Source organism: Hermetia illucens, chromosome 3, assembly GCF_905115235.1.
Source record: "Hermetia illucens chromosome 3, iHerIll2.2.curated.20191125, whole genome shotgun sequence".
NCBI classification, from domain to species: Eukaryota; Metazoa; Arthropoda; class Insecta; order Diptera; family Stratiomyidae; genus Hermetia; species Hermetia illucens.
In genome coordinates, this window is record NC_051851.1 from 42,010,475 (window position 1) to 42,037,358 (window position 26,884).

Below are 26,884 nucleotides of genomic sequence, written 5' to 3' on the forward strand. Positions count from 1 at the left end.
AGTGGACTTGGCGATGATGCTGTGCTGTCACGTCAGCCAAAACTCTACCTCCGATGTCACGAGGCAGATTTATTAGTTCGTATCCGTGGGTGAACGTTTTCCAGATCGATTTTCGCAGTATTCTGAATGCATATGCCAGTAGAGTCGAGGTGATACATTCAATGCGCTTATTTTATTCTTCCCTGAAAGATGCGCTTTAAGTACCAACTCTACACGTCGTTAGAATGCGGACACCAGAGTATCGTTTAGATTACTAGCTCGAGCATGGGTTCCTTGCAGAATTTCAAGGTATTTGTAGAAGTCTGCCTCGATCATAACTTGGATGTGGAAGTGACCAATGCTGCTATATCCAGCTATATCGAGTCGATAATGCGTTTCTCTTTGCAACCCCTTGACCCGACACGGCAGCCCTTGTTGATCTCAAGGTGAGCATTAACCCTTCCACTAATAATGGAAGTTATGAATTTGTAGAAGATAGAGTTGGTGAGCATGTAATCGACCTTGTGTGTGAGGGGTCCTGCCTCATGTCCTTAATTCCGGCAGTGAAGAGAAGTGAAAATTCCTACGGCCGTCAAATGGCCTGATTTATGCTATGTGCCAACCGACTGTGCATTTTCTATACCAGAAATTTTATATCCGATGCAAGACCCCTCCGGTTCTTCGAGCTATTTATGGCTCGTCGAACTTCCTCTTCGGTAACATCCGCAAAATTCAGGCTAGGCGTAGTGGCATGGCGGGTGCCTTCCACAGCATGCCAACCCTTCAAAGTCCACTCCAATATTCTATCGCTTTCGTCACCGAAAATTGTACTGACTGGACGCTCTGTTGGGATTCGTTAAGTAATCTGAAGAAACTCCGCTGGTTCCTCGCATACTTGGCATTCTGAACATGTCTGGAGTGCGTTTCGCCATACTTTCGCAACCGACTGCATAAGGCAGAAAGTTCCTGCTTTAATGGATGTCTCACTAGGGATAGCATAGTTCCTGTTAACCTTTTGCACTTTATTTTTCATCCATCTGCTGGCATTGTCAGTGCTGATTTGAATCAACCTAGCAACGTCCAGCCTTAGTGTGTCACACCGACGTTCCAGACGAATTTTCCATAGTGGACCTCTTTGGTCACAAACCAATAACACGAAAGTGAATCTTCTGACCGTACAATTTGATAGCCGTAACTGCACCACAATGCACAAGTGATTGAAGTTACAGTAACGACATATCAGCACACAGTCGAGATGCAATCTTATCACTGATTTGAGATAGAATTCTCGGAGTTACTGGAGATGCATACAGCCTGGGATACCTGGTCTATCCAAAGGATCCATTTCCGAAAATTCTATACGCGCTCTTTTGAATTCGTCCCGAACCTCAACGGAGACTTCAGTCGGACGATCAAAAAGAGTACTTCACCTAGCACTGAAACTGTTGCCTGTAGTACGGCGTGATATTCTTAATGCCGCCACCTCTGCGCCCATCGACACTTAGTCACCAGTTTGCACGATGACATCAAGCCGAATACGCTCCCTGATAACGCCCGAGATTTTGTCGTTGGGAGTAATAAAATGGTGCTGGTCTGCAACTCGCTGCACAGTTACGGATCAAAGAACTTTAGGAAATGAAGTTTATTATCGCCGAACTTGCAGGTAATCGCAAGTTTTCCGATGGCTCTGTGAGGGACCTTAACATTCCAGCAAATTAAGATACAAAAGGAACATTTCAACATTCTCTTGTGTTCTCCGTAACAAGTGCATTTGGATGCACCCTTCTTGAGTGCACTCCCCGATGCCGCATAGGCAGTAGCCAAAATTATCCTGGAATACATCAAAGAACATCTCGAAAGCTTAATCGACAGAGATTAGAAAGACAGAGATCAACATTCTTCCGATAATCTTGGAACAGTCTGTGAAGTTCACATCTGTTCCTTATCGATTTCGAGGAGGCTTTCTAGACCGCGAACAGGGAATGTATCTGGCATGCTCTACTCAAGAAGAACATTGTGGATAAGCGAGGAATTCAAAGCGGAGTCCGGCAGCGACATTATTCCTTGTTTGCCGTTTTTCATGCTGCCGAGACTGTACGACGTGGGAGACTTCAATGGGCTATGACATATTTCCTCAAATACCCCGACTTCGCTGCTGACATCTGTCGGTCTTTTCATTGAGTCATAGAACTTGGCCAAATGGCTCTGGATTTGCCACCAGAGCCCGACTGAAGATAAACACTAACAAAAGCAGGATCTTACTCTAACGGGTGTAGAGAGGACGTGTAGGTTTCTCATAAAGACCTGAAGGGAATTCGAGCACGGAAACAATGGCGTGTTGGGCTGTCGGACACGCAAATAATTCCAAGTGGGATTAAGTTGATCATTTCGAACTTGAACTTAAACCATAGTAATTTTTATGGTTATGATGTTGTTGGGTACAGGAAGTTGGACATGGAATAATAATTTCAACTCATCAAATCTTGGAATCCTGCTCCTTTTCGTATTTCTACTTCTCCATATGCGACATCGATATTTGATCTCGATGAGGTAGTGGTCAGAATTTCAACTTGGTTTACGGAGAATTTTAATACACTTTATGCTTCTCCTGCAACATGATCGATTTGGCTGAAATTATTACCGTCTGAATAGGACCATATTCTTTCGCAAATTTTTTGACGATGCGATAGATTTATTGCTGTTGATATTGTCAGCGCCTTTCTTGAGTTTGTTTGGGGTTCCCGGTTTATGACATATGTAATTTTCTTTCATCCAAAGTCTACTGGTGACGTAAGAGCAGATTTTCTTCAAGAAATTAAATAATAATCTTTAGCGCGACAAATACCACATCTTGCCAAAATGCCGAAATCATTCCTCCTTTTTTCGTCAGTTAATATTTCCTTCATTTACAAAGGAAGAAGATGAAAATAAATGAAGGAAAACAAGCAAGAAACTAAACAATATAATCGTTTCATTTTCCAAGGAGGGGAGTTGAATGATGTTTTAACGATAAGATACAGTTAAATCCTTGGTGGTTTAACATGACGGAATTAACCCCACGGTCTTCTTAACATACGGATTGATTTCGTGATCACAATCAGAGTACTGAGGGCATGGCTGAGCATTCATACTGGTAAATGCAAGACCTAACCAATCTCTACCAAGAAATGCGACACCCCAGTTAAAACATAACTCCACGTTTGAGGCCCGAAAGGCCTCTTGGCCTGCTTGGACATATCCACAACCCCATGAAACTCTCAATCGAGGGTCAACCGCTACAACCAAGCTGCGCGTACATAAACCAGGAACCCTCCTAATACCTGTAAGTTCAGAGCTATATGGTACCAGTATACCCTTTGTAAGGTTTCGCGACCGAAGCCACTTGAGACTTGGTTCTGATAGGCCTAATTAAGCCCACAGCGTTTCCCGATGCTATAGTAAAATCAGGTCTTGGCCTTGGGGAAAACTGGCTTCCAATATCCTCATTTCAGTGTCCCTCTAGTTCAGCCTCCTCAAGAATGATCATTGTCCACCTAAATCTAGGCTTCTAATTTTTGCTTACTGCTCCTCAAAGTAAGACTTTCTTCTTCAATATATACTGAAGTTCTGTTCCTAGCCATGACAGCAAGTGAAAAGGGTCCACAAAGGTCGTTTCGCCGAAATCTCTTCATTATTGTGAATCATTCGAAATCGTCTATCCCTTTATGTGATTCTGATGTAGATTTTAAACAATTGTAAACAAATTGCCATAATCGGGACAGAATCACAGGTGAAACCTCAAACATAATGACAAGCAGTTTTCTTGTTGACTCGAACCTAAGTTAAAACAATGGAGTGCCATTTTCAACTTTATTTAGATAACAGCTTTTATTGACGCCGAAATGGCTCGGAATGTAGTGGAACCAAACTAAGTTTCTTGAACCCAGAGATTGAGATCAGAAGTGTTTGCTTGGGGGTCATGGAGAATAAATCAGAGTTCATGAGCCAGCCCACTAACTAGATCAATTAGTCAAAATCTTACCCTAAAATTATTATAGTACTTTGACAACATTGATCTTTCCTTTTAGCTGGAAGTTCACATTGACAGTACATTTTATGAAAAAAGGAATAAAACGGCGCATGAATGAAGAAAGGGGACGGAATATTCCAATGAAATTCTGTAAGCCCTCGAAATGCAGGTGTTTTGAAGAAATTCCATACCATAAATGAAACTACTGCTAGTATGTTCAGAGTTTTCCACGTACAATTTCTAGTCCTATCTTAATCTAGCGAACTATATAGTCCGGTCAATGCATCCTGGTTCCAAAGTACAAATACCTACAGCTAGAGGATTGAAGCTCTTTCCCAGGAATTTACTTATATTATAATTAGTCGTTTTAAAAGGAAAAGGAAATAACAACACATTGACCTATGAATCATAAATTTTCTAGCAAGGAGCATCTGAAACATCGCTTTAGAGCTCCTTTCTGATTTATTTCATTTTGCTTTTTTGGGTAAAAAAGTCACGAACGCTCCCAATTTTTATGGTCTTATATAAAGCATTATAAATGCAGGACCTAGAGCACCTTCAATAGTTAACAACAGTTATGCTTTTTTCCACTATTTGAGACAGCTTTTCAAAATAAATTCTAAGGGATAGCTAACCATCGGATATCGGGAATGGTTTTTAATTAATTGTTCGTGTTCTCTTGCCGCGATGAACGAAGATTTTCGATCCTTTCGGTGCTGTTACTCCATTAGCCGCCCGCGTTTTCTATGGCTTAGGTCAGGTCGAATCCAATAATTCCATCGCAATACCGCATTTAGAAAGATCTTCCTCCTGTAAAGCCAACTATTCATAGAGAATTCACTTTCAGCCAAATGAAACTTTAAAGAATAATTCAAATTCTCAAAAATTAGGCACTGTCTTCAATCAAAGCAATGACACTACCACTACTCTAATTTTTTAAGAAAATGAATGCTACTCATTCCCTAGTTCTAAGTAATCAATAATTCCTTACGTTATTACGTTTTACTCCTGGTAATTAGGTTTAATTGCGATACTAATTGACTGGTAAATTACAGGCCAGTTTCGTTTCAAGAAGGAACAGAATATTTAACTTTTAGTTAAATAAATTGATTCCAGTTAGGAAAGCTCAAAGGTACTTCATTCTTTGACATCGGTGCCGCAAGCTAAGAGTGAACTAATGATGAAAATTGGCTGAGTAACATGAAATAGAATTTATTTTAGAAGTGGGATACCATCACCCAAAAGCTACTAAAAATAACTCCACTGGAATTTCATGAAATTGTTACTCTGCAAGTACAATAAATTAATTCGCAGTACACAGTGCGAGCCGGGGTACAAATTATACGCTCCGGAAGGGTTTGAGTAGAAATTCTCTTTTTCAACTGCAACCAAATATTGGACCCAAATTTCAGTCGAGGTTTTAGGTTCAATCTTTCATTTTCCGCTATCACTTATACAGAATTACCTGTCTTTACAAATGGCTATAGCAAATGCAAACAGGATAACGGGGCATACAAATAGCCACGATGGAACTGCCAGTTTCGTGTTCCAGTTTGCCGAATTTAAGGTATTCCATCGATCGATACATTTTCAGTCAAACTGGTGGCCACTTTTATGATATCAATAGCGACTTGTGGCGTTGGGCTAGTGGTATGACACGTTTTGATCGCACCGATTGTAGAAAAATTGTGAGGCTTTTGATAAAGTGGCGATTTACTTTGATGATCGAAAGAATTGGAAGTATTAGTAACATTTGAAATTCACCACTAAAACCAATTAAAAAAATTAAACATCAAATAATAAAAAACAAAAATTGGAATTAAATTTCGAGTGTGACAATGCAGCTTTGAATGCGAAGCAACTCTGAACTCGTCACCGAACGTCGCTAACAATAAGGAAGCTAAAAGACTGCCTTGCTAATTCGTCGTGCTCCACAATGGTTGGACCAGAGTCAACGGTTGACATGAAGTCATCCACTGTCAAGTCTGTTCTGAAGTTGCAAGGGTCTACGAAACCGAATTCATAAATGCGGATCCTGCCGGCAGACGAAAATCTTTATGTCACTCCTGAAACATTTTTATTCTGCCTTAAGAAAAAGGACTTGAAAACCGTGGAAGGAACTAGACGGGACACCACGCCTTAAACTACCGCGTGGGAAAAATTGATGTAGTGGTGGAAGAGGAGGTGGCTCTTCATTTCATATGAAGCTGTTCTGCCCCCTCACATCCCAGACGAAGACAACTCAATAAAAAATCAGCGCACGCTCTGACGTTGGAAGACGCTTTCAGATTTCCAATGGGTGTCCGGATAGCTGAATGGTTAGAGCACAAGACTGTCCTACGCAAGGTCACTGTTCAAATTAATTGGTGGCAGTGGAATTTGTATCGATTTATCGTCGGATATCAGTCGACTCAGCTGTGAATGAATACCTGAGTCAAATCAGGGTAATAATCTAGGCTGAGGGCAATGCTGACCACATTGCATTCTATAGGGTAATGTAATACTGTGGTGTACCGTTACGGTCTTGAATGAAATGCTCTAACATACTTCAAGACCGTAATCCAATTAGACTGCCGCCCCAATGATAATTATTATTATTACAATAGGCCTAATAAAATCCAGCCCTTTTTCGGCATCTTTTCTGGTCCAGCTGCCGTCTGCTGATTTCAGTGGCGATTCGAATTAACTTTTCCGATCGTAGTATTAAAATGTAATTTTTTCAACAAACTTTAACAGGTAACTTAATCTAAGATTGAACATGAGGAAACCTAAACTAATAAAATTTAACTTAGTGCTAAGATATCGGTGATATGCTGTACCTGCAGGAAAGTTTAAATAAAAATTCCAATCGTTGTTTTAGTAATTTAACGGAAGGAAGGGAAGATGGAAGGAGAGTATAAGATTTAGGATGCAAAGGGAAGTGGATTAAGAACGGTATGAATAGTTTTGTAAGGGTAGAAGTGGCGACCTGTGAAGAAGAAGAGGACACTTCCTTCCCTGTCGAACAGGCGATTATCATTGTTGTAAGGGATGAGGATTTGAGGCAATTGGTTTTTATGGTGGAAGTTTTGCTCGGCGAATTCAACCACCATACACTTTATTGCGCCACCATACACTTTAAGGTGTGCAGTGTCGGTACAATAAGCGGAGGATCTGTCTTTTTTTGAGGCGTATCCTCTCCCCGTGACGTGGGGAGACATTAGACCAGAAGGTGCATCTAGAAGTGATGAAAGTTCAAATTGCCAGCTTATAGCAGCAAATTTTCATCTTTTTCGGGGTGGGTTTGCTGAAACGGTTGATGGGCTGAAGTGACCTAAAGGTTCCGTTCAGACACTAGAATGCCTTCTTGACGTGTGAATATTGGACAGGTTGGAAGTCATTGTAACATTGTAGATAAACAACTTGTTTAACGGTGAAAATGGGAGTTGAGTTTAGGAATAGTTTTGTTGAGTCATCATTATTCTGTTACCGCGGAGGATTGTCTGATATTTTTGAGGATTAAAGGCAAATTTCCACTAGGTGAAGCTCATTCAAATATGAATTCAAACTGGCTTGAAATGATGGGACGATTGCTATATTCAAGGATCTTGATTGGGTGGTGGTAGGGAGCGACTTTAGAGACGGCAGCCTTATGGGCTTCCAGCAACTTCATTATATTGTGTGGATAGCTATTGTCGAACTTTCATTTTGGAATTGCCGCCCGTCGAGGAAGCTAAGGATTGGCTTGCAAAAGTGCGGGTAGAAGTCAAGGACGTTTTTCATCTTGTATTACTATACCGAGTCGAAAGCTTTCCTTATATGAAGGAGACAGATTATTACTGGTATCTTGCAATTATAATAATTTCGAGGAAGGAATCGGTTTTAAGGAAAAGTAGGGTTTGTTCAACCGAGTGACGAGTCGTTTGGTGAACTCTAGAAGTCTGGTATAGAATTATTACTTTCATATGCTCGTCAATAATTAATTTGATGTCCGCTCGAAGATTCTGGCGGAGATTAAAATGACGGAGATAAACCTGTAGCTATCAAGAAGGAAAAGATTTTCGTGTTTCCTACGAGCAGATGTGATGTGATCACATTTTCACCTCCAGGGAGGATAGGAACGAACTAACTGTTGCGGAGCATTTCTTCAGGATGATGGTTCGTATTTTATCTAGCCCAGTTGACTTCTTGAATTTGCTCGGCTTAATGCGAGCGCTTCTGATCTCATTGGTAGGAGTGAGTGCTGAAATTATCGAGTTTGACTGGTTATTTTCGAGTATAATAGATAAGCCGCAAGGTAGACGATTGATGCATTGATTTCGGTTTTGAAGCTTTATGCAAGTATGTGGAGGGTAGAGGTTCGCATGGGCGTTTGCTCTTCTGAGAGAAGAAATGTTGTAGGGTAGGATATCACTAAGCTGGTAGCTTTGCCAAGTTTTGGGATGATTTTACGGATTTCTCTGTATAAGGGTTTAGTTCTATGTTGGACAGGTGGTTCAGAAGATGGGTAGTATGCAAGGTGAGGATTCTTTCGCAGATTGAAGTATCAAGATTGTGGATCACGTCCTTCAGGGTGAAGAACTGCGGAGGGTATATGTTTCTGTCCTGGAGAATATCGTCCGGGACAGGCATGAGGTTTCGGTAATTAAAGATGCATGTGGGCACGAGTTCGTCGCTTACTTGCTGAATTCCTTCAGCGTATTGATGAACTGTTCTATCAATGGTCCCACACGATACGCGGCGGCTTAGAAGAAGTTGAATTTTGGAAAGTCGGGATCTAAGGGATTGGTTAATGAGCCGCCAGTTGGTATTCCTGGTTAGAATTGTGGTGAATGATGCCAGCGATGGGTTTATGTTGATATTGTTGCTGGTTAGGATGTGTTCAAGGAAGTTATATTCTGAGGAATTTATCGAACACTTAAATTGCAGTGTCATAAATTACTCAGCGAACTGACGGAGATCAGAGATGTTCTGATTGTCAAATGTGATAAACCGTCCGTTATTCTACGGCCGTCTTCCCTTGCTTTCGTTGTGAAAAGGGTTTAATGAACAGCACACTGAATATTCCTTAGGCTTTGAGGTCCTCAGCGATATTCTCTGTAAAGTAAGTGTGGCCAAGGCGACGAATCATTAGCCCGCTTGTTTTATCCAATAGGAGCGAATATTGTCAAGAACTTTGCCTGGTTCTTCACGAAAAGATCCTTGGTTGTAGTGTAGGTCTCTTTGCTCTGATGGAGTATGGATGGTGATTCGAGCTTCCTGATTTTTTTAACTAAGAAGTCCTTAGTGACCAAGTTAGAGATCAAGGTTTGGGTAGATCTGAAATTTTCTCGGTCCTTACCTATTTGCTGTCGCTGCGCTGGTTTGGGAAGGATAACAGGCGTGATACCTACTATATATAGTTTCATCCAACGATAGGTGGCACAGTTGTTAAACTTATTAAAATATTAAAATAAAATTAAAAGTATGTAAAATAGTTTCATTTGTTATTATGCATTTTACTTGCTATAGGTATATAAACGGCATAATTAAAATTTATAATAAAATCTTATCAACAAAATCATTTATTTTCTCAATCAGTCCCTTCCAGCATTCCATTTATAAATCTCTTAAAGAATTTCAATGATATCGATAGCCCTTATATAATCGCATTCTTCTTTTACTAAGAAATGAATCGTCCCCAAGAATAGTAAATAGAAGAAACATCACTCATAATAATCCACTGGTCTCATGCAGATTTCTTCTGTAATATTGATCGCTACAACAGTCCGTACACTATTATTCAATATAATTTGCATAATATAATTAGGAACAATCACTTCACTATTTTTATGACTTCCCATAAGTATTTCTCGATATTACTTCCAAAATAAGAAAGACTTGTTCTCCAGACCCACACAATTGACTCGTAATATGGCGGTTGGCCCAGTCACAGATGAGTCACTGTCTCTCAAGTTGGAATGAAATCGTCAACCTCTCAAGATACATGAATCTAAAGGGGACATTGTTATTCTATCTTGTGCCGTTTGCCGACCACGCGTTTTTTTCGTGGACTGTCCGACGACCAAATTTAGTAAAAACATGCCGGCAAACTTAAGTTTTGGGCTAGATGTGGGAATTGAAAAAAAAAACAAAGTATTAAATAGATCTGTTATAATGACCACTTGCACCTAATTGAACAATATGTATTAGAAGGACCCATTGTATTCGCTATAGTTATGGCGAAAGGGGTCAATTAATCACACTAGAAAGATACTTAGCAAGCTTTTTATAGACGTCAATAATTGGTACCAATCCGCAACAGAAATAAGTTGCTTGCAATTACAGATATCTACTTAAGTACATATGTATGTGGGCACACTTTTGAGGCAACAATTATGAGTCAGATGTCATATATACTATCTATTCCAAAGTGTATATTCACCTGATCTCACCTACAGTCGGTGCGCAACTGTTAAGTAATGGATGTGCTAATAGATGTGATCGCATGGCTATTTTCGATGTGTCGCCAGAGAGGTATGCATGAAAAATTGGTACTCGAATAATCACATTAGATCACATACAGTTTATAGAAAAGCAATTAAAAGTTTTCTCCCCAACTAGTACACACGTGAAGCATACCCTACACACGTACGAAGTTAAAAGGGCGAACGGTGGTGCACTTTTCGTCCTTGAAACTCAAATTAAAACGATGAAAAATGGACCCTGGGAGGACTTTTCGTCCCATCGGCCCCCCGTTTCATGAAGCAACTGTGAACTAAACAAGATACAGAATACAGTGAATACTTGTGAATACGAGCATGACACACATGCTTGCAAAGACATTTTGTCCATACGCCAGGTCACCTTTTTCCACATGAAAGCCAATATCGACAATAATTTTAATAAACTCTGTTTGTTGTGTGGACATTTGATCCCTCCGACTAGATTCCTTTTCACTTTCTGTACATCGTATTAACACGAACATAGAAAATTGAAAGGTCGCATAAGTACCAAACCGTATTCTTATCGAAATTCGATAATGCTGTTGTGAGAGATTTTGTCCATCGATATTAGAAGGACATCAGCATGTTAACGAAGAACCTTCCCCACAAAAGTGCTCCCGTTCGAACGATGAAAGCTGTGTACATATATAGATGAATCGATAGATAAAATGAAACCAAGAAGACGAATAAAAAGGACTTTAGTAGGAAATTCCTTGTTCAGGCGTTGTCCTTTGTAAACAATAAAATCCCATAAAGAAATAGATGCTGAGTTTTGTGTTATCTCCTCCTTTCGTTTGACTGCAGTGACTTCTAGTAAAAATGTCGGGAGGGAGCAGAAAATAAATTTATCACCTTTCGCTCTCGAGTTTTCGCTTTGTATTACTTACACATATGTAGGGAATTGGAATTCCTTGGCCTGTCTGTTCCGTTTGAAAGGGTGCCATTGTGATTAATGGTTACATATTTGACACTTTTTGGGAAATCTTTTTACTCTCCGAAGGCAAATAAACACGTAAGGGTTTGTTTCTTTCGTGTAGTTAACACACAACAAACATGTAATGGAATATTTGTAATATGATCCTAAAATACCTATACAGTATTTATCATCAGAAGCTTTCCCAGATATTAGATAGTATGTACCGAAAGAGAAAATTAGGCAGAAAATTGGCACTGACCATACGTGAAAATGTACATCCAAATTGCGAAGACTGGACCCAAATACCTTTATAGGCTTAACCATTTGCAATTTTCGCGTTGCTTAAAGTCTTTTTCAGTGTAAGAACATGTATGTGGTACAGCATAAACCTGTTATCAGTGTTGGAATAAGTAAATTACTTATTTAAATCACAAAGAGAAAGGTTGATTTGGCTATATGCATGCACTTGGGCCTCAATATTGCTCTCCACAGAACCCCTGCAGGTGCTGTGCGTTATCGATAATTAAAATGTAAGGCAATGCTTACAAGGCAGGGTATTTTGATGTTTTCTCTCAAAACTTGATCCCGGCTGCTCCAACCAACTAACAAAGCAAGAAATATGGTTACCCTCGATTAATGGGTTCAATGGGAGGACCCGACTACCTTCTTATAATCCTTTTTAAAGCTTTGTATAAAACAAAATCTTATTAAAATCGGTTTACTGTCTTTCTGTCTTTTTGGTTTCTTGACATTGGAAGGTGGAAAGGTTCAAAACCTACTGCTGGCTCCTTTCATATGGTTATGCGAGACTTTTACTCACTAAAACCACCTCCTTCTCCTTCGCTTACTCCGCAGGACTGCCATTTCAGTATTACCTCGCGGGGCAGGATCAGTTACAAACTACGGCTCGTGTCGTTATTTACTATTGTCCTTCGAAGCTCCTCCATCCTCAGCAGATTCTTGACCGCCTTCATTAATTTTTCCACCGCTCTTTTTCAGAGGCTAACATTTCATCCACGATGTTCTCGTGTATCAACCGCGCCCTGGCGTCAATTTCCGCCTCTGCTCTGTGTGTGGCGAACCTCCAGCAGTTAAAAACAACTTGCCCAGTATCTTCCGGAATCATCCCCCATGATGGGCAATATGGGCACTCATTACGCCCGAAGGTTTAAAGGTATGCACGGTACCATCCGTGCCCGTTTAGGAACTGAGTTAGGTGGTAGCTAACTTCACCGAGCTTTCGTTTGACCCATTTTGAGACATCTGGAATAATCCTATGAGTCCAGCGTCCTTCAGTTGAATCATCTGATCCTTTCTGCCACTCCAAAATCGCTTCACTTTGTGCTAATTGCCGATTCGCCGATTGCATATGATGGGCCATAGAGACCTCGACACTGGTTCGCTAAGATGTCGATGGGGACCACCTCTGCTATCAGACATGCTGCTTCGTCTGATGTTGTGCGGTAATCGCACGACGTTCGCAATGCACTCAATCGATATGGGGCTGCGATTCTCCTTCTATTTGCTTCTAACTTTAATGTCAATGCCCAGACTGGAGCTGCATAAAGCAAGATGGAACTGACAACTCTCGAGATAAGGAGTCGTCGGCCTTGCCATGGACCACCTACATTTGGTGACATTTTTGCTAATAATGTAGCAACCCTGGAAGACGTGGTTGCTAAATTCTCAAGATAGGGCTTGAATTTTAGTCTTTGTTCAACCATTATTCCTAGATATTTAAGCGTTGGCTGCGAATGTATGTTGTGTTCGCCAATTCTGACCTTTCTTCACGTTAGATTCCTTCGCTTGTGCTTCAGTTTTTTGCTCTACGAACGTTAGGCCAACGTCTTCTAACCAAAACATTATTTCGTTTGTGCGGACCTCGATTTCATCAATATCTTGTGCCACGATAGTCACTCCGATATCGTCTGCGGAGCCAATGATTGTCGCTCCTTTGGGTAGTTACAACTTTAAATTTCCATCATGCTTTATTATCCACAGGAGAGGACCGAGGAATCTGAGAAGCCATGCGGTTCACGTATGTATAGTAAAACAAATACCATACGTGAATACGTGAACGGCATGGCTTCGCAGATGCACCGGTACCATTTGTAGATGTGTACCATTTGCTTACTGAAACATTGAAAATTGTTCCCTACTTAGTTGTTGGGCGCTAGATTCTGCTTCAGGTTCATGAAGTCAATATATAGATATATATACATATATGGGTTGCCACTTACCCCTTGATGGGGTACAGCGCGTCAACCACACCTACCCGAAATGCGCTTCAGCTCCCCAAGGATTTCTCGAAACGCCCGCACTCCTTCCTCCGCAATCGTGACCCCTCCCTAATATGTGGCCTATCCATGGCCACTTCTGCCTTCCAATAAAATTTTGGCACGGGTGCCAGGCCCATACGCCGACCAGTTTTTTGTTCGAAATAATACCAAGTAAGGGTACTCCGCTGATACAACGCAAAAAGATATTGACGAAGGCTTCGAACCTTCGAATGACAGTGGAGGTCACCTGGACGGAGAGAGCCGAAGCGGACGAATTGTAGTCTCTCTTTGATACCGTTTTTAAACACAGCTTTTCGTGAGGCAAGATTTGTGAGGAGCGTTAATTACCTCCCTTAGTACCTCCCAGCCTATTTAAATTGAAATGGTCATTTAACCACATTCACCCGCCGTCGCTATCGGTTCCTGAGAAGGCGATTCAACGGCCCGTATAATTTTCCTAGAATCTTGCATTTCACCTCTTCTATTTTACGCCAAATATTGTAGTTCCAGGGAGACCCACTTGTCGCCCATCCTGTAATACTTTGCTTACCGACCGTCTAGCCGCGTAGGATAGATGGCGAGAATATTTCAAGCAGATTTCAACTGAAAATTTTTTCATCCTCCTTCCACAATCATTGCCAACATTTGGAGCAGTTCCACATGTCAGCGCAACTGAAGTCGAGAAAGTAATAAAACGAATAATATCGGCAAAAGCAACAGGAACTAACGATACCGCATCTGAGCTCTGGAAAGCAAAGAGCTGCAACCCGACACTGTGACTTAGTGAATTCTTTAATTGGGTTATTCAACAAGAAAGAACACCACCTGACTGGCAAGAAAGTACTACTGTTCCAATATGGAAAAAGAAAGGTAGTCCAGCAGAATGTTCAAATTACCGTCCGATCCGATACCATGAAGATTTTTGAAAGCATTCTTGACAACCGTATTCGCGAAATAGTTGAAATAGTTGTCAAAAACTGCGGAACTACTGACGCAATACACGCTGCGCGGTTACTCATGGAGAAATACCGTAAGAAGCATCGCCCTCTGGATCTAGAGAAAGCGTTTGACCGTGTGCCACACGAACTCATCTGGTATGCTTTACGACAACACTTACCAGTACCAGAAGAACTCGTGCGCTGGGTTCAATTGCTCTACCACGATCCGAAAAGTAAAGTTCGAAGTATGGCGGGTGTATCAAAACCGCTTCGTGTCTCTGTTGGTGTTCATCAAGGAAGCGCCCTCTCACCACTCCTCTTTGTTCTTGTTATGGACACCGTCACACGGAATATACAACGTCCAGCGCCCTACACACTGCTTTATACAGATGATGATTTCCTAGCATCTGATAGCAAAAATGATCTCGAGCAACTTGTCCAAAAATGGAATGATGGACTCATGCAACACGGTCTCAGATTGAATCTAAACAAAACTGAATTTTTGACGACCGATCCCCATGAAACAGTCACAATTACTGTCAGCGGCACTGACCTGCCCAGAACTGAGCGATTTAAATACCTCGCTATCAGCCAATGGAGAACTGCGTTATGGAATTGCTTCACACATTAACGCAAACTGGATGAAGTGGCGTTCCACAACTGGTGTTCTTTGTGATCGACGTATCAACGAACGTCTCAAATCGAAAATTATCGCATTGTTGTCCGTCCTGTCGCTCTCTATGGTTCTGAGTGTTGGCCAACTATAAAAGACAATAAACGGCGTCTTGCGGTAATGGAAACGAAGATGTTACTTTGGGCTAGTGGCGTCACACGTTTAGATCACATCCGAAATGAGGATATCCGCGATCGTTATGGGGTCGCACCGATCGTGGAAAAGTTGCGAGAGAACTGTCTTCGATGGTATGGTCACGCAATTCGTGCTAATAAGAATTCATTTGCCAAGATTGGTCTGAACATCGAAGTTGATGGTAAACGACCAAAAGGCAGGCCTAAACAACGGTGGCTTGATACGCTGGATGGGGATTTAAAAGCCTCGAGAATGCACCTAAATCAGGCATTCGATAGAGCCAAATGGCGAAACCGATCACGACGAGCCGACCCCGCATGTGAACGGGACAAAGGCTGAAGATAAAGAAGACTATTTGACCTTTGAATATTTTGTAATTTTCCTCCTCCTCTCTTTCGGAAAAAGTCCGTTCAATTTCTTCGTCTTTCGTCCTTCCACTGGTTGCAGTTCTTCTTTCTTTTACAATTCCATTTGTTCTTCTCGAGTAAGAATTCCATTTCTCACAGCTCCCCAAACCGATCAGCTCGTCCCAGCCACCAACCTTTCCACCCTCCCAAGTAACGAGCTCCTTTCCACCCCGATCAGCTCTCAATCGAACCGCATTTAAATCTGCACACAGATCAGATACACGAATACCCACACGCATGTGATCTGCATGCAAATCCGCACGCACTTGATTTACGTGCAAGTGCACACGCATATCAATTACACCTGTAATATGCATTGTTGGGTAGGCATATAAACTCAACCACGACCAGTGGTGGCGCTGAAGATATATGTATGGTTTCTGTGCTCTCGAAGATACAAATTAAAATGCAGTTTTCTACTAACTGCGTGTGATTTGCATTAAGTGATTGGTTTAGAATAAATACCATATACTGCACATGTTAAAAATATTCTTAATCCGCCCAAGACTCTTGATTATAATTCAAAATCCCCAGCTTCTAACACTGACAACAACCATTGAAACCACATTCTTTCCATTGAAATTTCCTTTTTCTCTAGAAGAGCAACTTCGGCTTCTGATTCCTCTGGATTCGGCACGTTTACCACATTTCTTTAATCTATAAAATATGTTGAGAAGTTTACATCAACTTTTGCAAAGTGTACAATTTCAAACACATCTCTCATCATAGTTCTCCATGACATCAAAGTTGAAATTGGATAAATTTATCTAAAACTATAGAAAGATTTCACATAAACCTCAGATACTTCATCTTCAGAAGCGTCAGATTTCATGACATTCGTATGAATCGAGAAATCGATTCCAAGGAATATCCTACAATATCATTGTAGATTCAGGACTATTCTCAACTTTATCGTACCACAGCCGGATATTATGATAGACAATAAAATGTAGGCGTATAACGAGATTACTTCACAACATTTTTGGGAAGTGGGCTCAAATGTCAAAAGGACAACCCTCAACTCATAACCACCCGTATATATGTATGTCATCCACATGACTCCTATTTACTTTTTAGCTTACACATTAAAACAGCTATTAGCAGATATAATTCACTTATTATACATGCATGCACATATAAGAGCTATAGTCAAAAAATTAGATAAAAGGAAGCAGTCATTAGACTAACATTTCGCAAAACATAAGGGCGAGGTATATACATTAAATTAATGAAATGCTAGGAGAAATATTCTCTGAAGCATGTAACTAGTGTTTGTGTACAATGTACACATAGACATTAGAGAACAAAGTTTGTAGATGACTCCTGCTAGCTTTAAAAACTCCTGGCAAGCTGTTGTATGAATATTCATAACTGGGTCATGGCGCTGTTCGGCGATGCTTGATGATTTAAACCTAATTTAGCACACCTTCAAATAGAGAAGTTGTGTGCACATTAAAGTGGATATGCTGATTAGCAAATCCTTATAAGTTTATCTACATCATTCATTGCGGATTTAAACTAAAAGGATTAGGAGAAATTAGGTTCAATTTATTCAAAATGAGAGTTCGCCGAAGAATTTTTTCTCTGCAAATTTCAAGGTGATCCTCTCTTTTATAACCTCGACATGGCTGAAATTTGCATCTTTTTAGTAGTTTCTAATGTGAAACTTGGGGTTCAAAACTCATCGCATTGTCTCACAAAAGCCGATGTTTACTAAAAATGTGTGTGCATAAGTGGGAGCAGAAATTTTAATGCACAGAACGTTATTCGTTTTACATATAAATGCATTCTAGTCTGAAAATTGAAAATTCAAACTAACTTCGAAACGATAAACTTACATTTCATAAGCATCAACTTGACATAAAGACTGGAAAAACGTAAGGTCCCCCGTGAGCATAGACCTCTTGGAATTCGCCATTTACTGAGAACGTCCTTAAAGAACATCAAAACTACTCATAATATGTGTACAACACACAGTGCGACTTGTTGTAGTTCTCACAAGTATCTTTTATTCACATAACTTGACCTAATTTTACAATAATTTGATAGACATTTACTTTTTTAAGTTGGTGAATCCATGGAACGGTACGACCAACAAAGATAGACATACAGACAGCGACCACTCTAACGATAGAAGGATGACTCAGGATTAAGTTGTGAGCTCTTCGTTAGTGTCCTGCATAAATTATTCAGCGACAAGAGTGTAATTTATGAAGGAGCTAAGTGAATAGCCGGTCGATTGTGTAGTGAATAATGATTGATGTTGAAACGAGTAAGTTCGTAAGCTGGCTTAATATTGGTTAGGGACTGTGCTTTCAATCTTTTGATTCGAATCAATCACAGATTGCTTTGTTTTTTTTTGTTTTTCAGGAAGATATTTTGAGGTACCTTGATGAGTTTAATATAGTTCTTCTTGATATGGCAATAAACAGGTGGAATTGTAGATATCTGTAGCTGTAATACCATCCATAAAAATAATTGGATTGATTTTTATATTAGATTAGTAGCAGTATATCTTACTGTCGTTATTTTTTGGAATTTTTTAGTGGGAAAATTCAATCAAATTTGGCCATTAAATTAGCCATATTCCGAGCAACTTTGAAGATTTTTTTTCAAAAATTCAAACTAAGAATAAAAAAGTTACGTGACATTCCGCTGAAGGTCACAACTAGAGTTCTCCAACTGCAGGACATGTGGCGATTCCAATTTATATCTGAAACCAAAAAGCCTCGAATTTGACATTATTAACTTGTATGTGTGCCTGCGTATGAGGTGGGTAGAGGCAAACCCTCTGGGCACTCAGGCCCTAGTAGTCTATTGTCAATTTACCCATCTAACGGAATATATCGGATTCGTTTATGTATCGCGGGATTTCGGTTAGTGAAAGCTACTCGCTGCAATTGGAACACTTCAGCACCAAAAAGCTGACGTCTAATGCGTCCATAGGCGGGGCACTCACATAGAAAAGTTTGGTGTGTTTAACAGCATTAAGGCTCTGCCACCTGCCATTATGGGAAGCTTGTGTCTAGTTTTTGATAGCAGCATTAGCCAATGCCAAGGCATCCGTGATTTCATTTCTGAACGATTTTTGAAGTGGTCAAAGAACTGCGCAACACCTTCAATGCAGCTTGAATTTCGCTACAGGTCGCGATGCGGCTGCACTTCAACGCTAGTCAACCACCCAGATCGCCGCCCTTAAGACCTCATATACTTCAGTCTGAAAAACCATTGCATATTGTCCTAAGGAAAAAGCTCTTTTTTCGTTTTAATTCGAGAGGTAGATTCCCCCTGTTCTGTCTTTGAGCCATCGCTGTAGAGGACGTCAGTATCTCCTAACACGCATTCTTCTGATTCTTTCCAAATTTCTCTTCGTTTCAGGATAACTGCATATCTTCTACCAAACAGATGTCACATCAATATGGCTTGTTTATTGCACTGCGGAGTCTCCTTTTGGCTGTCATTATGGTACATGCCTCCTCCCGGTCGCTTAGCCGTTGTGTTAAACTGCGGAACCTGTAACACTCCTTCCGGAGCTCCGCGATTTCCACCGTCCACCAATACATAGAAAGTTTGCCACGTCTCGATGCCCTCCTTGGCATGGAGCCTCCGCAGGCCGTCGTTATCAGGTTCATAACTGAATTTACCGACAGTGTCAGCTGCAGCGGCACCGGCCCCAGGAGTACCCGCCAGTGCGGCACCGCCCAAGCCCACAGTGTGCGTAACGTTCTTATCAGTCGCGCGACGGTCCCTGTATAGGACGCAGCTTTCCTTTTCATTGCAGGTGTTCGCTTTATGGCCTGCCTGGCCGCATTTACGGCTTGTTGCCCTTTTGTCAACTCTCCGACAGATTGCAGATGTGTGCCCTCATGCCCCAAAATCTGTAACATTTAGTTGGGGCGGCCCGGATTCGTATCCTACACAATACCCAACAAATTATGATTTTCCCGCTGTTTAGAAGCTTCCTCGCGGATTGCTCGACAACTTCCACCACAGCGAGTTTTTAGCCTCGGGAGTTCGCAGAGGTGATACCTATTCGGGCATTGGTTACCTCCGGACATTCGCGTTTGATGGCCTCTTCTACCTCGTTCTTTTCTGTGAGACAGTCAAGGTCTCGGATTTCCAGAGAACACGTGGGTTCTCAGCTGGAAACCAAAGCTTTTCTCCCAGAAGCCCCTTGACTGCTTCACAGAAAGTAACTTTATTTATTATCATTGGGCCTCGTTCGACTCCATCACCCTTCGTTTTACGAATGGAAGACACGTCTGCTCCGTTATTTGCGGGTTTAATCTTGTAACGGATTTCACTGAGGACTTCCGCAAAAGTCTTGACTTCCGTCGGCTTAATAAGTAGAGCTGGCGGTCTAGCCCTCCTTCGGCTCCCCACCTTTTCTTTTGGTGCTCCGTGTTTCGTGTCCGCCTTAATTTTAAGCTAAGATTTTTCTGATGGCGCTACGTGTTATTGTCTCTTGCTTCTCTTCGCCTACTCGTTTTCTTCTCCAGTTCGCTCTACAATGGGCTGTCTGCGATCCGTTTGGTACTCGTAGTGTTCTCTTCGGGAAGCGCGATTGTTTCTGCTTCCTGCGGATTTTCTCCTACTCTCCATGTCCGCCTATAATATGAATCCTTTCCCGGAACTCCTCCAGTTCCATTAGCCCGTTTTTCACCCCCTTGCCGATGTTTTTGTGGAGGAACGTTGTAGATCGCATACGCTTCACAACTGCTGCGCATTCCTTAATAAACCTTTCCTCTTCAGCTTGCACCAGAGTGGTCGACAGCCCTCCGCCTCGGCTTATATTCGAAACGATTTGGTTAGTTTCGGCAGTTTCCACTGTGCCTCTTTCCGCAATTATAGCACTGCGTAGTACTGTCTGCGTTCCTGTCTCCATTGCAGGTGCCGCATCACTTTGCGAGTCCTTCTCTCCATCTGCGTCTCCCGATGTCTCGCCGGGTATTTCAGCCCTTGTTGCGTCCTTCGCTGTGCACTGAAGCGAGCGGCGCATTTTCGTACTGCGAATAAATGCAGCCAGCACACTCTCCACTTCCACTATCTCCTCGTTTGATTTATTTTTGTCCTCCATTTAAATTATCTACCAGCGCATCATGTGCAAGGGAGCGGGCCGAAATAGTCATGAACGGGGACAAAGAAGTATGCCTTAGGGACAAAACCCCTACCCCAGTTCCCTGAGGCCTAACCTACGATTAGCTGATCCCGGAACTCACGGACGAATCAGCGCTCGCTCGGGGCAACACAGTCTACTAATACCGGTTCAATGCACATTAACCGACCAGGGTTTCGAAGGGGCTGGCTCCTGATATACGTCACAACTTCCTTGGCAGAGCTAGGCTCACATCACCCCATCCCGGTACTCCCAGTGTGTCCCGGCGTGTATCGGTTATTAGCAGTTCGCTCTTCACCGAGAAAATTCTTCGAGGCTACTACCTAGGACGCAGGTATTATGCCAACTAGGGGGTTAGAACTATTTGCTCGGGTACCTCGGAGACGCCACTTCCCGCATCATAAGCGACCCGTTATGGAACGTTGACGATCCCTGAGGGAGATAGATCGAGTCATGGAAAGCAGTTCTTTGCTTCCGGAGAGAAACAAATTCAGGTGCTGGTCCAGTCGATTTTTATGTTTCTCTGCTTGAGTAGTAGTATTTCAGTAGTGTCACTGGATAGTGTCACGAACTCTAGCACCTGTTCTCTATTATTTGGCGTTGTAATTTCAACATTAATTAGCTCAAGACGGTTATTCAAAGCTTGCCTTACAACATGTTCCCCTTCCTCTTTAACAGTGAGGCAGTCCGAGTGTGTGACTGTTGGCATTAGCTCTTTAACGCAAATTTTACGTAGAGGACCGAAAGAACTAGTTAAGAAAATTCGAATGTTTAGGTAACCCAAAGCTTAACGCGTTAACCAATGCGTGGTGTTCCGACTGGAGCACTGTCGGGAACCATTATCTTGGAAACATTCGGGAACCATTATCTTGGAAACATACGTCTTTGGAAAATTTACTTAACGTTCTATTTTCTTATTCGTCGTAAATTCCCAAAATAACACATTTTGAACCTTTTCCCTTCCTTCATATACCCTCGTGTAGATCTTCGCAGACATCCATTGGAACCTGATCTCTGCATCTGACATCAACATTTGCACCGCGAATTTCATACATGGCATGACTGCTTCAGGGATTATTTCTATCCGTTTCATTTGAATGCTTCAAACTTTAGTATTTATATTCAAAACAGGCAAGACGACAACGGATACCCTATATTGAAAGTAAACTTCTAAGAAGACGTCAAATATGGGATAAGACTCTTTTTTTGGAACCAAAATATAGATACAAAATTTATGCTGTAGGCAGGCAGTACTTGATAGTTTTGCGTACTACTGATCGCCACATACCACACACAAACCTGACGTGCTGTTAGTTGACAAGATGGGTCATTCTGCATATGTTTTTGATATTGCTATCCCCCATAATAGCAGCATTGAATGGAAATACATGGAGAAGAAGGTGAACTGTGAGCCACCAGCTCTGGAAATCAAGGAAATTTGGCGTCTCGAGCGGATGGTTGTAGCTCCCATAATATTGTCAACAACAAAATCCTTCCTTGATGTCCTGGGACTCTCACATAGTCTAGTTCAAACATTCCAGAAGTATGCCTTTCTGCATACGTGCTTAATGTTGCGGGGAGTTCTCGACGTATTCTCCCGTTAACCTATCACCGGCCATCACTACTAACGTGTGTTTTTCTTGCCCAGGTAGGATCGTTTAAGCCTAAATTCTTGACACTTGGTGTTAGTATTAGGCAAAATCTGACATCTTTCGATAAGAAGGAAACTAAAACGGATGCAGATACTATTACCCTTAATGACCGCTTCTTACTCAACCCAATATTGATGAAGGCTAAATGTTATTGTACAAACTTGTCTCTCAATGTCCGCGTGCTTGACAATAGTCAACGTAGATGTCCATTTAATCATCCTTAATACGCTCTCATTTTTACCACTTTACATACTGTAGGTATGTATTCAAAGGACGTCTTTTATAATATTAAATATATGTAGTAAATAATGAAAATTCCTCCCAGGAGAGACGACTCAAACTTCGAAAAGGGTTTATTCATTTCCCTGCATGGTTTTCATTGCATAGTCGCTAAACCAGCTATTTCTAAATAATGATATATTTAATGTAATTTATGCCAAAAAGTCTTCATTCATTCTTTTTTTTTGCATTTCTTTTAATACTTTAAAAGTTATCAAAATATACCCCCAACTTTTTCGTATATTTGCAATATTTCTAAAAAACACATCAACCCCTGTTTCCACCCAACTAACACCCATAAATATAAAATAAAAAGACAGAATGGGATTTCATCTTAAATATTCTCTATTTATAGTCCTCGCATAGAATTCGAAATCGATTTATGTCAAGGACTTTATCAAATCGTGGAAGCCATTCGTCAAGTTCACATAAGTTCAACTCCCCCGTCCAAGAACTTAGAAGCACTCCCTGTGATTGACATCATGCCATAAAAAACCGAGCTTTGACAGAATGTTATCACTATATCAAATAGTAATCGTTTCTCCCACCCAACTTCCAGTCGCTCCAGCTTGGTGGTGCCATTTATCGACAATCCGCAATAATTTCCCTATTTGAATATTACGTAAATGGTCTTGTTTGTATTATTCAATGTACTCCTCCGCCGTTGAACAAACAATATACATATGCGCGTACATATCTACGAAAATGTCCTTTTGTCCACATGGAAACGTATAGACACCAAACTACGGCACAAGCAAAAGACAATCAGTGTAGCGCACACCCTCTATACTTTGCCGTACATTTACATACGTGTAGGGTGGTGTCCATGCTTTTATTCCAAGAGAGCAAACAACGCTGTCTGTCCTGTCCACTATCTCCATAAAAACCAAAATTATGTTGTTAGTTAAAAGCAAGGATTCCGTAGATATACCGTCCAGTTGTGCTCGTTTCGCAGCAGTAGATGGCGTGCAGTGTTTTTTCTTTTCGGTGTTTTCCCGTTCGACTTTTTTTTCACGCTTTTCTCTAGTTTTTAACTTTTCCGTTTGACTGTTAAGGTTCGGTAGTGCCCGGTCTAATTAACATGTCCTGGGATTTTAGAAGTTTGACTCGATTCTCGTCGGATGGTGCATTAACTACTAATTTGCATGAGTCCTGGGCCGGTCGTAAATTACTCGAGGCTCTTAATCAACTACCACCTGTGAAATACACGAGTACTTCGTCTGCCGATGTAAGTTTGGCTTTTTGGATGAGTAAATTTCATTAGCGCAACAAATTTATTTTGGAAAATGTGGTGTTTATTGTGGGAACCTAATTTTCTAGCCGATAATTAATGCAATCGGGGAAGAACTTGTTTACTTCTGTAATCGACATTTTTCAAAATTTGAAAAGTTTGAACTGCATTACATACTCCATAAATCTAGAAAGGATAAACCCTCAGAAAACGAACCCTTTAATATTCTCAAACTTGCTCAAATTATGGCTATTTCACATTCATGAATAAAGAAAAGGAACTTAATTTACCCCAAACATAATCTAAAAGCCATTCTGATGTTGATTTTGGATTATTTACAAAATTTTCCAGAATATATCTAGATTAGCCACAAAGCCCGTACGGCACCATAAATTACGAAAAGAAATGCCACTTGAAGGTTTTCTATGGAACATAATGAAAGGAGAACATGTGCAATATCAATTGAAAACACTGTGAATAGGGTGAATTGTGCAATCCAAAGCATAACACAGTCCAACCAAAATTTTGAAAAAAAACAGCACGCTGATTCAGTCATAGAAAGTAAAGGCCTCAGGTCTGAGAACAGATGCGCAAAACATCAATTTGTGATATTTGAAAAAGGTGATACCACAGAGAAATATCACAAGCATCACGTTTCATTACCATAACTATATATGTGATGTTATATCACGAACATCACATACTACACTCGGAAGCCGACATTATAGCAAATATTACTTATCACTAGAGTGATATTTGCCATACTTTGTATGGCAGAACTTTTCATGCAAGAGAAGAAAAAAGCGAAAGGTTTCAATATATTTTAGTATGATATTTTGAAAAGCAAATAACTAGGAGTGGGCATTGCAAAGGAATATCACACTCAAACCCGAAATCATTTTTCCAAGCCAAAGCATCACATACTACACCCGAAAGAAATCGTAACAGTCGTTGTCGGCATCCGCACTTACTTGGCTCCTTGATGTGTCGAAAGACACTTTAAAATATTACTCGGTGATGTTTAGTGATGTCTTATTAAGTAATGCTATACTGGGTGGGACATCACAAAATATTACTTATTAAAAGAATAATGCGGAAAAACTCTTGTCTACTGGATGGTGTAATTATAAGTGATGCTATTTGATGATGTTTCCTTGCGCTGATTGCAGTTTTACAGTGTACTCGCTCTACAGCATGATCTCAATTATAGTAGATTGTAAGAACACGGAAGATCGCGGTTCAAATCTCACTGGTGGCAGAGAGATTTGTTATCGTGATTGGATGTCGGATACGAGTCGAATCAGCTGAGTCAAATCAGGGTAATAATCTCGAGCAAGCACAATGCTGACCACGTTGCCTCCTACAGTGTACTGTAATGTACCATTACGGTCTTGAAAGAAGTGCTCTAACACACTTCAAGGCCCTGATCCAATATGGATTGTTGCGCCAACAATTATTAATTTTATTATGCGGACACAAAACACCCTTCCATCGAAAGGCGATGACAATGGCACTACCTCTTTCTGCAGAAGAAAACGGTGAGGCAGGTATCATCCGTCACATCCTTGCAATAAATGCAGTTGGGCGATCGTGATTTCCCGATTGTGTCAGATAAGACTGAAAATACGCATGTCTGCTGAGCAGCTGGGTTAAGTAATAGTCAGCCTCACTGTGCTTTCGATTGAACCACGGCCGCACGTCTTTTACGAGATGCGTGGTCTAGCTACCTCTCAATTATCTTTCCCAATATTGCTGCCATACGCAGAGAGTACGGGCTCCCTCTTCATAAGCGACAGGTTCCTTATTTCCCTCGTCTTTGCTGAGGTATATAACCACTCGGCAAAATGGAGAGCAATTGAAATAACTTCCGCTTTCACCATTACAGCTGGTTCCGAGACGTTACGATAGGTGAAAACAAATTAAAGAGCCCCTCGTCTTCGTACTTACCTTAGGCGTTTACGGTACATTTCGTTACTGAGGGAGTCAGCCATTACTTCGGAACTGTAGCGGAGGACGCACTGAACCATACTCATCAGCAAACGACGTTTGCTGGATAAGGAATATCCAACAATGAACCTCTGTCGGCAAATCGAAAACATTTTAGGAGCAGCGATGTTGTGAATCTGCTCGAAGAAGCTTATCCTCGTGTCTATCATCACGCCCAGGTTTTTCACTACCGGCTTCCGCAAGACTATGATTTCATCAACCTGAATAGGGAGCACTGTGGGAACCCTCTCCTTGGTCAATACAACAATTTCGGTTTTCTCGAGAGCTAGGAAGAATCAATGCTTACTCGTCCCGTCACCATTCCAAGTGTATGTTGAGCTTGCTTATTCCTGCGTGCGGCAACCAGTGCAGCGACAACATCTGCATATTCGGTCATAAAAGACGATCGTATAAGGCGTTCCAAAATTCCGAAGCAAAAATAGATCCCTGAGCTGCCCCGATGTCACCTTCATTCGGCATTGTCCTTACTGGATCACATCATCCGCAATACGTAACCTGGAGTATAGAAACGGCTTTTCAGTGCCTCAAGCTTGTGGCACCACCTCGCACAATTCAAGACGTTTCTTACGTCGAGGGTCACAAGGAGCACCACTCGACAAAAGTGGTGACTGGATGCCTTAGTTTTCCCACTTCGACAACCTCCTCAATTGCAAATGGCATCAATTTTGGATCGCCTAGCTCTAAAACCATATTGTATCGATGAGCGAATTGCGACAGTATGTTGTTGCTTAATCAACTTTTTAAACAGAGAGAGCTTGAGAGAGCTTCGGCAAATTTTGCAACGTCGGGTGTCGGAATG

The 26,884-nt window shown here is 41.2% G+C and overlaps 1 protein-coding gene across 3 annotated transcripts in view; it reads left to right on the plus strand.

Moving 5' to 3' along the window:
• The window catches only part of LOC119651205 (proteoglycan 4-like), an 83,253-nt gene that overhangs the window by 36,653 nt on the left and 19,716 nt on the right, over nt 1–26,884 (plus strand). Inside the window, exon 1 of one of the 3 annotated variants that reach the window (XM_038054655.1) lies at nt 23,720–24,075. The exons of the other annotated variants lie outside the window; for them this stretch is intronic. Within the exon in view, the coding sequence (XP_037910583.1) occupies nt 23,929–24,075 (147 nt within the window). The 5' untranslated portion in view covers nt 23,720–23,928. Of the gene's footprint in view, nt 1–23,719; nt 24,076–26,884 lie in introns of those variants that run through there. 3 annotated transcript variants of the gene reach the window in all.